This window comes from Oncorhynchus masou, chromosome 10 (assembly GCF_036934945.1).
Source record: "Oncorhynchus masou masou isolate Uvic2021 chromosome 10, UVic_Omas_1.1, whole genome shotgun sequence".
Classification (NCBI taxonomy): Eukaryota; Metazoa; Chordata; class Actinopteri; order Salmoniformes; family Salmonidae; genus Oncorhynchus; species Oncorhynchus masou.
The window spans coordinates 42185695-42197081 of record NC_088221.1 but is presented as its reverse complement, the minus strand read 5'-3'; the positions used below and the strand labels follow the sequence as shown (position 1 = coordinate 42197081).

The 11387-nt window shown below is 43.4% G+C and overlaps 1 protein-coding gene across 1 annotated transcript; it reads right to left on the bottom strand.

Moving 5' to 3' along the window:
• Window positions 1-915: 915 nt before the first annotated feature.
• Window positions 916-10199, bottom strand: LOC135547648 (rho-related GTP-binding protein RhoE). Its single transcript, XM_064976833.1, has 5 exons — window positions 9899-10199; window positions 9549-9636; window positions 4005-4114; window positions 3065-3199; window positions 916-2831 (listed from the first exon to the last, which is right to left on the bottom strand). Exons 1-5 carry the CDS (start codon window positions 10046-10048, stop codon window positions 2583-2585), a joined length of 732 nt encoding a protein of 243 aa, XP_064832905.1. The 5' UTR covers window positions 10049-10199; the 3' UTR covers window positions 916-2582.
• Between the last annotated feature and the right edge of the window lie 1188 nt (window positions 10200-11387).

Sequence of the window (11387 nt, the reverse complement as noted above, 5' to 3'; positions counted from 1 at the left end):
ACATCCACTGGATCAACGCTTCCATCTGTGATCTGATGAGCATAACAGCCACTGTTCTGTCCTGCATGGCTCTGTAGCATGTCTGAATCACATTCAGTAGGCAGGCAACTTTCACCAGCCAATTGTTTCAGAGCTACAGGAGTACATGTTCCACCATGGCACGGACTAGCCTAGGCAGCCAATTTATTAGAATGGCAAGTCTTAGTTATTGCATTCTAGCCACCCGGGATTTCGGTCTACATGTAGCGGGGGGGGGCAATTTAATGTGCTGAGTAACGGTAACACTCCAACCACATTTAGTTTTAGCAAAAAATGTAACGAAACATACCTACTTAATGCATCTCAGCACAGGTTGTCAGATGTATAACATTTCCAGGGTAATCGTGGTTACCTAGACACTCAAACACTGTAGGCCTACAGCCAGTCTTGAAATAAGTCAAGATGTTATACAAAATGTAAAACTCAAACTAGAAACTGACTAATCTATCATGGAGTATCTGACTAAACTGCATACATTTGCCTTAATTCTGTTAATTTGCGAGTGAAAGCATATCTACGGGAGTCGAACCTAATTGACATCTCAAGAGGCAGTCGTTTGAACCTGGTGAGAAAGTGCAAGCTGGCCAAGTAGATGAGAGAACAATTTCATCAAACAGCATTACTATTTCTGAAAAGACTGCGGTTACCATGTCCATGATGTTCTCAGATTATTAATGTGCCAGAAGGATGAAATATTTAATTGACTATTAATCAATGTTTTAATTATCCCAAGCGAAGCAATTATTTTACTGCAAGGAGACTGCAGATGCAGCAAGAAAAACAAAATGTCTGAAATGTGTTCTGAAAATATCCAGGCAGAATCTGTGGTATTCCAGACAGTTTGACAAAAATCAGGTCTTAGTCAAGACAGAAATGGACCTTGTACTGTACACTGAACTTTATTGTCAAATGGAAAATATATAACTTCAATAAATACTGTGGTAACAATCATACAGACGCACAAATGGACTTAATTTCAAAAGAGGTTGATGTTCTACAGCTAACACTGACCGTTACTTTAAACCATTTTCATACAGAGGAGGCTACACCCGCTGGCTGATAATACTATTGTCAAAGCAGTTCAGACTTCTCCAGTTATGAGAAATTGGAAAACACCAAAGTACTATGATGACAGAACAGAAAATAAAATTGCAGCTGTTAGATTTAGAACTACTTCACCAGCAGCTGCTTGGAGAGGGCGGAGGGATCTATAGCTACAGCGTCTGCAGGCTAGTTCTACTTAGCTACTTGACTTAGCCTACTGACCCAGTGAACTAGTCAAACGCCTAGTACCAAACAATGATACAAGCTAGGAGATATGCGTTTGAATTAAAGTAGGCTATGGATTCAGAGATTGACTGAGTAGTGTGTAGCCTGCACTAGAGCACCTCACAAAGCAAACAGCACTGTACAGTCCTTCAACCAGCTAACATTGAAAACTAGACACTGGTCATCAGAATCTGTGCATTGCATAGCTGAGGACATCCTTAAAAAGAATCCGTGCAATAATGGATTTGAGCTCAGTGACCTTCAGCACTGGCATCGTTAACCCCATCCTGCATGTAAAACTTGGCGTGGGTGTTCACCCCTACCGTTACGGAGTGACTGGCTTCGGGACTAGACACCACCGCTGAAATCTACCCAGTGACAGAGGAGCCATGGTGTAGGATACGTCCTCAAAGAGATGTAGCACATCTTTTCAAATCATTGGCTATGATCGTTATGCAGCCAGTCACAACAGTAGTACGCTGAGCGATATCGCCACTGTCAAGTTTTTCTTTGGTTGTAAACTTATAAGACAGCAAAACAAGGAGGAAGCAGGCAATGCTGATCGAAAACATCGCTAGAACAATATGCAACGTACTAAAACACATTAAAAAGGCTTTCAGCTCTGTTGTAACAGTGTGCAACAAGTTTTTAACACAAACATCCCATTTCCATTTGACAAACTCAAGGCAGTAACAAAACAAAACTCGAACAGGCAGTCCTTTGAACTTCTGGCTGTAAGTGCGAGACCTGGGGGCAAGCGCAAGAGCTCCATCTCTCTTCGTAAACCATTTTACTGAGCAGAACACAGTAGCGGTCTCTCGCATCTGAACAAGGATCTTCTCACTCAGTGGTGAATACACAGTACACTTTTCTCTTTGAGGACAAAAGTCAAAAACCAGATTAGCGCATTTACTGTCCAGATCCCGGACCAAAAAAAGTGCACGTCATTTCCGCGGGTGAAGAAATGTCGACAAGAAGTCCACACGTCTTTGTGGATTAGTTTATTGACCTTTAAAAATAAATAAACTGAAGACATTTAAGTCTTCAGTGGCCTCAGTCTCTCCGGTGTACTTCTCCTATGACAGAGTAGGGCAGCTAGATGTAGGTTGATAGTTTTTTTTGGGGGGGGGCTGATAATGTCATGTGCGGCGATAACCCGCCTTCTCACTGCTTTGCATGCATGTCTAGAAGGAGGGAAGGGGCTCTATGCACAGTCCTCACCACCCACCTGCTCCTGCCAGTCCATAACAGTCAGTCGCCCTAGTCTAGGGCAATCACATGACTGTACAGCTCTTGGCCTTGTCTTTGCGAAGGTCTGACGTGACAGCGGTTAGTTCGGGCCTACTGGGCATGTGTGAGATCCTCTTGGTGCTCCTGGAGGACTTGTTGCGTTTGACGTTCTTGTTGCCCTTGTTGACGCAGGCCAGCGTGGCCACGTGGAAGAGGTCCCTGACGCTGTTCTCAGACTGCAGAGACGAACACTCGATGTACGGAGCACTGATCTGCTTGGCCATGTTAGAGCCCTGAGACAGAGAATCAGTGGGAGAGATGAACAAAGAGTCTGGAACTCAAGCATATTTCAGTATTGAAAATCTATGCAATTTAGCAGACTTAACATTTTTTTTAAGCTGTAAATAGATGGCACTATTAATGAATAAATGTGGCAAGTGAAAGACATACAGTACAAGTCCAATAAAAACTATGAACTGCATATTAGTGAGTGTCAAACTACGAGCAAAAAGCATGTAGCGCCTACCTGATCATATGACACGGGTGTCTGTCTGTGACTGGATAGTTCCACCAGTGTGGTGAGGTCTGTACGGAGATCTGACTTGCATCCCACCAGCAGGATCTTGGTGTTGGGACAGAACTCCTGGATCTCGCCTCTCCACTATACGGAGGAAAGAGAACGGGAGAGATCAGCAACAGTTCTAGTACAAAAAAAAAAAGTTGTGCTTTTACAGGATTGGTTTATATTCAGCGTCAGACAACCCAACATGAGTTAAGTGGATAACGTGACTTTTTGTTATGCGCAAGGATCAAATTAAGATTTGGGCTTCTGTGAGTAAAACATGTGCATAAAGGGCTGTATTGATGGACACTGGAGCATCTCAACAAGTCAACCACCCACACCCTCTCGTTGTCTTTCTATCATGCCATCGTTGAAAAGAAAGGGAAAAAAGTCACTCTGACAGCGCTAGCTTTGTGTCGCGCAACTTAAGTAATGGAAAACACCCTCTTCCACTTTTCCAGGCTTATTCAGAGCCTTGAACATCATGTTTCCCCTTAGTTGTTCAACACAGGACCACACGCCTCTCAGCTGGTGCAATACTGAGCGTTGGTGACATTACAGGTCAAAGGGCACCGAGACCCACCATAGCCGTGTCTGGGATCTGGACGACCATGTGTGAACAAGGCCAGTTGGACTACTGCTGAGCCTCACGCGAGTTTGTTTTCACATTCCTCTCAAATGGTACAACCCGAGTTCTAGTCCCCTCATTGGTACAGCCCGGTAAAGTAATTTGGAGCGCTGGGATTTCTGAAAAGCCACTTGACCCAGTAACAAAGAAGACTTTTAGAGAGGGTCAAGGGGGCTGATTGAAAATTCTAGTGGGACAGGCCACTTCCTACTATAATTCAGGGGCAAAGCAGAGGTAGCTTACAATATACAGGACATACATGCCCTGAAAACGCACCTTCTTCAGTACACTGTCCAGGGTCTCTGGTCTGCTGATGTCAAAGCAGATGAGGACTGCATCAGAGTCCGGGTAGGAGAGAGGTCGCACGTTGTCATAGTATGGTGAACCTGCAAAGACAAGCATAAGAGCAAGGTCAAAATATGCAAACAAGGTCAAATTAATACACCATCACATCTCCTCAGCTCTGCACTGTAACTGTGCTAAAACTAAACATGTCATCAGTTCCAGACATAGATTTTATACAGTGCAGGTGTTAGAATGACCCAGGGATAGAAAACTTACTCCCTGACGCCATGTGACTGTGCGAGTCAACACCTAGGGACAGCCATAGTAACAGCTTGTGTAATCATTTAATATGCTCGTAGAGCTCTCCCACACACGCGCTCCTTGCTCGGAGCTCTGGCATCCATTCATATCCAGCCCAGAGGCCACAGTCAGAATTAGGACAGGAGACCTCTTCCAAATTCGGCAGATAAGGGTTTCACTGATTAGGCTAGCTATTCAAAGCTTCATCTAAGAAACAAAATTATACACTCCCGTCCCTGGTCACTGCTGTATACTACATGAGATCCCACCAGTTACCCCCCCCAGAGTGTCTCACCATAAAAAGGGGGACTGGGCAACTGATTAGGAGCAGGCTAGATTGGAACCTAAATATGGCATGATCTTTTTTTTTTTTTGCATTTCTTTGAAGCATCTTTCCACATGAATTTTAATTTCCTCAATTCTACTGCACACTAATATAATAATGCCCGGAGGAGTCACCAACAAAGTCAGGTAAAAACAAGGCAAATTAAAGACAAATTGTTTTACTTATTATCCAGTAGAGGTGGTATGCCACATGCAAAAAGCAAGACACCTGAGATTCAAACTGAATTTGGAATAGGACTACTTCATTAAAGCCCAACAATACGTGTACAGTCTGATGACTAGCAGTGGAACATTGAGCTTACAGATGTGGAATGCTATGCCAAGAATATTAGGAATATTTGTTTCGTGAGATTACAAGCATGTCTGGGAGATCCTTTGAGAGCGCCAAACAGAAGAGTTGCGCGTGCCCCCCAGCATACAATCAAGCCCCTAACTGGTCTGTTAGGGGGACCACCCTGGTTGGTTTGTCTAACCTGATAACTCAGCGATGATACGTGGCCCTTCCCTGGACTTTACCCTTCTGAACAATGAGACTGCTCATCGATCAGCTAAAGAATGAAGATAGGAGTGTTTAACGTCATTGAATAGATTCAGCAAAAGTATACATTGCTCATGGAGACGGATTGTTAAATGTACTATAAAGAAACAAACAGTGGTCACTGAAAATAAATAAGAATGTTAACTGACTTGCCTAGTTAAATAAAATTCAAATAGGGACACTGATAATACATGAGCACAGGAAAAAGGTGAGGATGGTCGATGGCACTGCTGACAGACAGCTCATTAGCCCCATTTCAGTGCAGCCCTGAGGCTTGTTCAGTCCCCTGATTCCGACAGCCAGGTACCCATCTCATCCTTAGCCACCCCTGTATGACGGAGGACATGTTTCGACACAGAAGGGTCTCCGGGACCTCTAAAAACACTGACCGGTGACCTCCCTGACCAAGGGCAGCCAGCTCTATGAAGAGTCTTGGTGGCTCCAAACCATTTAAGAATGATGAGGCCACTATGTTCTTGGGGACCGTCAATGCTGCAGACATCCCCTCCCCAGATCTATGACTCGACACAATCCTGTCTCAGAGCTCTACAGGCAACTCCTGCGACCTCATGGCTTGGTTTTTGCTCTGACATATAACGTCCCACAGTTGACAGTGTATAGATATGTGTTCCTTTTCAAATCATGTCCAATCAAATTGTATTTACCACAGGTGGACTCCAATCAAGTTGTAGAAACATCTCAAGGATGAGCAATGGGAAAAGGATGCCCCTGAGCTCAATTTCAAGTCTTATTGCAAAGGGTCTGAATAGTTTATATAAAAAGGTATGTGTAACACTTTCAGAAACATTTCTAAAAACCTGTTTTCATTTTGTCATTATGGGGTAGTGTGTAGATTGCTGAGGATTTTTTATTTGACCTTTATTTAACTAGGCAAGTCAGTTAAGAACAAATTCTTATTTTCAATGACGGCCTAGGAACAGTGGGTTAACTGCCTGTTCAGGGGCAGAACGACATATTTGTACCTTGTCAGCTCGGGGATTTGAACTTGCAACCTTCCAGTTACTAGCCCAAAGCTCTAACCACTAAGTGTAACGGATGTGAAACGGCTAGCTTAGTTAGCGGTGTGCGCTAAATAGCGTTTCAATCGGTGACGTCACTTGCTCTGAGAGCTTGAATTAGTTGTTCCCCTTGCTCTGCAAGGGCTGCGGCTTTTGTGGAGCGATGGGTAACGATGCTTCGACGGTGACTTGTTGATGTGTGCAGAAGGTCCCTGGTTTGCGCCCGGGTTTGGCCCGGGGGGACGGTGTAAAATTATACTGTTACATAGGCTACCCTGCCACCCCATACAATACAGCGTTATTCTAAAATGTAACAAAATGTGGGAAAAGGAGTCTGAATGGTTTCCGAAGGCATTGTACTTAAAATATAAAAAGGTGAGAATGTTTTGCTCACAACATAGGCAGAGTTTTGAAAACGAGCTTAATAAATAAAATAAAGCGATGCAAACAATGAGGTCTTTGTGAATAGATCCAGCCTCTTGTGAATGGCATGCAGCTCAAACTCACTCAACACAGAGTCAAGAGCCCTGCCAGTGCTACCATATTAGAGGGCAGCCCAGCCATATCGGTCAAGGGCTGAACTACAAAAATAATGAAATCCTTAAAAAGCCAGGTAGGCCTTATGCTGTTCCTTTGTCTCATTAGACTAAAGACATCAAGAAGCTACAAACAAGTGACACCAAATGCTGTGTGTGCTTGCTTACTACATCCTACCTAAACACCAGATCAACAGCCCGGGCACTCCTTCTCTGACCTGCTCCTCCAATAGGTGAATGACCAGCCTTCGGGGCATCTACATGAAACATGGGTGGATGTCAGTGGGAGTTCTAATGAGTCACCTATTTTATTTTATTTAACTAGGCAAGTCAGTTAAGAACAAATTCTTATGAAGGCCTCAGAACAGTGGGTTAACTACCTGTTCAAGGGCAGAACGACAGATTTGTACCTTGTCAGCTCGGGGATTTAAACTTGCAACCTTCCGGTCACTAGTCCAACGCTCTAACCACTAGGCTACCCTGCCACCCCAACATGGACATCCAGTTTGAAATAAGCCTCTAATCAAACACCACTGCATAAAGACAATAAAGATGGACCCAGTCAGCAATAGAGGGTGTACCTGATTGCGAGTCAGTGTCTCTTCACAAACTATCCCATTCATTACACTGGGTGATAGCGGTTGGTTCAATAACAAACATGACCTCATTTATTATGCACAGATAGTAACAGTGTAGTGGTGAGCCTGAGGCTAAGAGGTGAGACAACTGACAGCTGAGAAACCTACACTTGCTGTGTGCCAGGTACCGACAACCATCTGCTCAAATGGCTAGACCAGAGATCCAGTAACATACAGTATATAGTGACGCTTCCAAACAAACTGCTTTAACATTAGCACAAGACACTAAAACATCAGGCTTCTCGTAGTGCTGGACAGAAATATCCCCATGAACAGCTTCTGCTATAAGATTACATTTGTAAAAATAATATTGCCCAGTGTAGCTAAGGCAGTCCCCAACATCACCCATATCAGGCCTGGTGTGGTGAGCTGAGCTTTTCCTGAAGCTGTGGTGTAGTCACGGAGTAATGTCCTGGACAGACACATGGGAAGCTACAATCAGCTGGTGGACATAGTAGGGGAGGTGCCCAGAGCTCTTGTATCCCCCCAGCTGGTGAAGCAGCCCACAGCTCTTCCTCCCCCTACAGCAGCCAGCCGTGGGAGTGGAGGAGCCCAATCCCTCAGCCAGTCCAGGCTGATTCAGAGGCTGTAGATAGGAAATTATTACCACCAGGGGCTGGGTTAAAGGCGTCCACCTGCTTCCCAGCCGAAACAGTTCGGAAGACGGCATGTATACTTTATGACATTGTTACGTTTTCGTTCGTTGTGGACTTCGGTAAGGTTTTATTTTCGACTCGAGGCAAACACATCGGTAGTCTACGCCCCTTTGTCGGTTATTGGGCATCAGTAGAGATTCTTCAATTAAAGTCTTGTCATTCAATGATATGAGTTTTCATGAACATTCTTTTCCAAATACTGCACCAAGTCCTTCGTTTGATGTACATTGCGCTATTTAGATCTAGTCTTCAAAAACTAGAAAATGAATGACAGATTTATTGTGCCATGTTAATTCTGACTAATTCCAGGAAGCGTATACTGGCTATGGCGAGTCAAAATGGACAAATAGTATTATTGCTGCTTTTTTGTCGTTTGTCAAACGAAAGTTACTTTTTTTTAAGAGAGCATGCGAGCACACTCGTTCAGTTCGCCTAGATGAGTGCAGCCGAACTGAAGCATACTGACGCCTTAGGGGTGTCCACATGCTTCCCATCCGAAACAGTTTTATTATGGTCTTCGACAAGGGTTTTCGGCTGTTCATGCACCCATTTTTTTCTTGAGGCAAGCCTAAATTCGGAAGCCAAATTCTACGCCCCCTACAGTGAGTTAGTCATCAACGAGACTACTCGTTGTCATGCAAATTATTTCACTGGAGAAATAACGGACCAAACATCTTAGTTAATGTAAAATTGAAGACTGAGACCTCCTCGGTAACTCAATAAACCTGTAATAAATTTAAGTTTTTATATTAATTTACACTTTAAATTAAATAGCTACGGTGTATCAAGACGAACAGACAGTACTAATGCCGCTTCCCTTGTTTTTCAAGCAAAGTTATTTTAAGAGTATGCGAGGCACATACGTTCACTTCGCCTAGCCGAGTTCTGTTAGGAGCAAACTGAACCTACTATGCGAACGCCTTTAGGGTTAGATCTCCCGGGACCTCTGTGGGGAAATGTTTTTAGCAAGAACAGATGTAAGGAATGTGTCAGCATTTATTGAGTCAAAAACGATTCCAAATGGCAGCCGAGTGATTTTAAGTTCAGTTAGCCTGTTGCTGTCCCCAATCAGGGCTTTTTCTAAATGCTATGCTATTCAAAACTAACAATATAAATAATTAATTTGCAAATGTATTGTGTTTTCTTAGCTGGTACCGCAACTGAGTGCCAAATGGCTTCATCTGTTTTTACTCAGCTCTGGACCAAGATGCACAGAGGTGTGGATGTAAACACTGCACATTGAAGACAAATCCTCGCGCTACAGCGGTCCATCCCAACATGCTAGAGATGCGTCACCGAGTTCAATCTCTGTAGAGTCTCCACTCACTGGGGTGGTTTAATATATTAATGACCCGTCAAATTAAGATTTCAGGCAGAGCGCAGTCTAATTCGAACGCTCACTGTTCCAATCCAAATTCCAGTCGGACTCGTTCCCTGTGACACTGCCATATTTAAGAAATTATATAGAGATTAAATAAAACATTGTCATGCAAAGTTACTCACCTGAAGTGTCCCAGAGACTGAGTTCTATTCTTTGCGTGTCGATTTCGAAACTGGCTGTGTAGTTCTCGAACACCGTTGGGACATAATTCTATAAAGAATTTACAACGCATTATTGTCGCTCTCACACACACACAATTGTCCAACAATGTTAAAATGAATTGTACCCAGAAAAACATTTTCCATCACAATTTGATCCATAACGCTGCAAGCATATCATTTGAATAATTGAAGACTTGGCATGTACTAAAGCGCACACGAAAGTTCGAAATTCTTTCCAACACTTCCCCGGGTAACGCCTTACAAACCTGCACGTTTATATGCATTTACCCAAACGATAGCCAACAACATACCTCTGGAAAGCAATCTTTCGCAAAGACGTGAAGAAGAGCAGTTTTTCCACACTGACTGTCCCCAACGACCACGATTTTACGCTTCACGCTCTGGTTAGGATCCATCCCGGATTTCGGTGAAAGCTTTTGACTGGATCCTGTATCCTTCATTGACTTTTTAAAATGTATGTAGATTGCCGACTTCAAAGAGAAAAACTCCGCATAGAAATCAGATCCCCCATAACAATTGCTCCTGTGCTGTGATATTGTTTAGCCTTTAATTCACACGCGTCCTCGTTGCACTGAAAAACTACTGTGGCTAATGCCCAGCGATGCGTACGGGGGTGTATATATGGGCCACCGGTGAACCAATCGCTTTCCCTGGTCATTTTGTGAAGCAGTAGTCCGCCCCTTTCTCCCTCGTGGAGGCAATCAACATTACCACGAGGACAGCGCCCTCTATTTCTTGGTATTTCAGGATCTCAGAGGAACAGAACATAGAGACATGTTCAGAGATGAAAAGAAGCCAGCAAGTTTATTTCACCTGATAGTAAAAATAAGTCATTATCACTGTGGCTGAATAAGTGGGACACCTCAAGATGAAGGTATTAATAAAGTGAATTATTTTATTTTTATTTTACCTTTATTTAACTAGGCAAGTCAGTTAAGAACAAATTCTTATTTTCAATGACGGCCTAGGAACAGTGGGTTAATTTCCTGTTCAGGGGCAGAACGACAGATTTACCTCCCGGTTACTACGTTTACATTACATTTAAGTCATTTAGCAGACGCTCTTATCCAGAGCCACTTACAAATTGGACTAGTCCAACGCTCTAAACACTAGGCTACCCTGCCGCCCCATTAACTAAACGGTCCATTATGTAATTCAGCAGAAATACCTGGAAGGCTGGAACAAGGTGTCTGTTCAACACCTGGTGAACTAATGCACACATAACTCGTGTTTAGAACATGTGGCTGCCCCCAGGGCGAAACAGGCATGTGTATGAAGATACTTTTCTTCACTTCTGGTAGGTCTGCTTCTGCATCTGGTAACAACAGGCTCAACCTGTGTTTTCCCGCCCCTCCCTTGGGTTTGGTCAAGGGAAAGCAGTGAGATTAATTCAATTCACTTTGAGATGAAGGACACTGGAGTGGTTCAAGATTAAGAGGGAGGGAAATTACATTTGTTTTGGGTTAAGTAGGCCCATCAGGGATGAGATGGGTGATGAATGTAATTCGTGAAGGGAACATACTTTGAATGCAGTGTATCAATGAATGAAAGGACACATTAATAAATAACATGAAAAAAATGTGCAGGGACCTTTATTTCACAGGTTGTCCCATCTAGCTATTTTAAGATGAATGCACTAACTGCAAGTCGCTCTGGATAAGAGTGTCTGCTAAATGACTAACATGTAAATGTAAAATGTAAACAACTACAACAGGTCTACTCTTATAAAGGTCTACTCTTTTAAAAAGGTCTACTCTTTTAAAGGACCTTTCCTGGGAC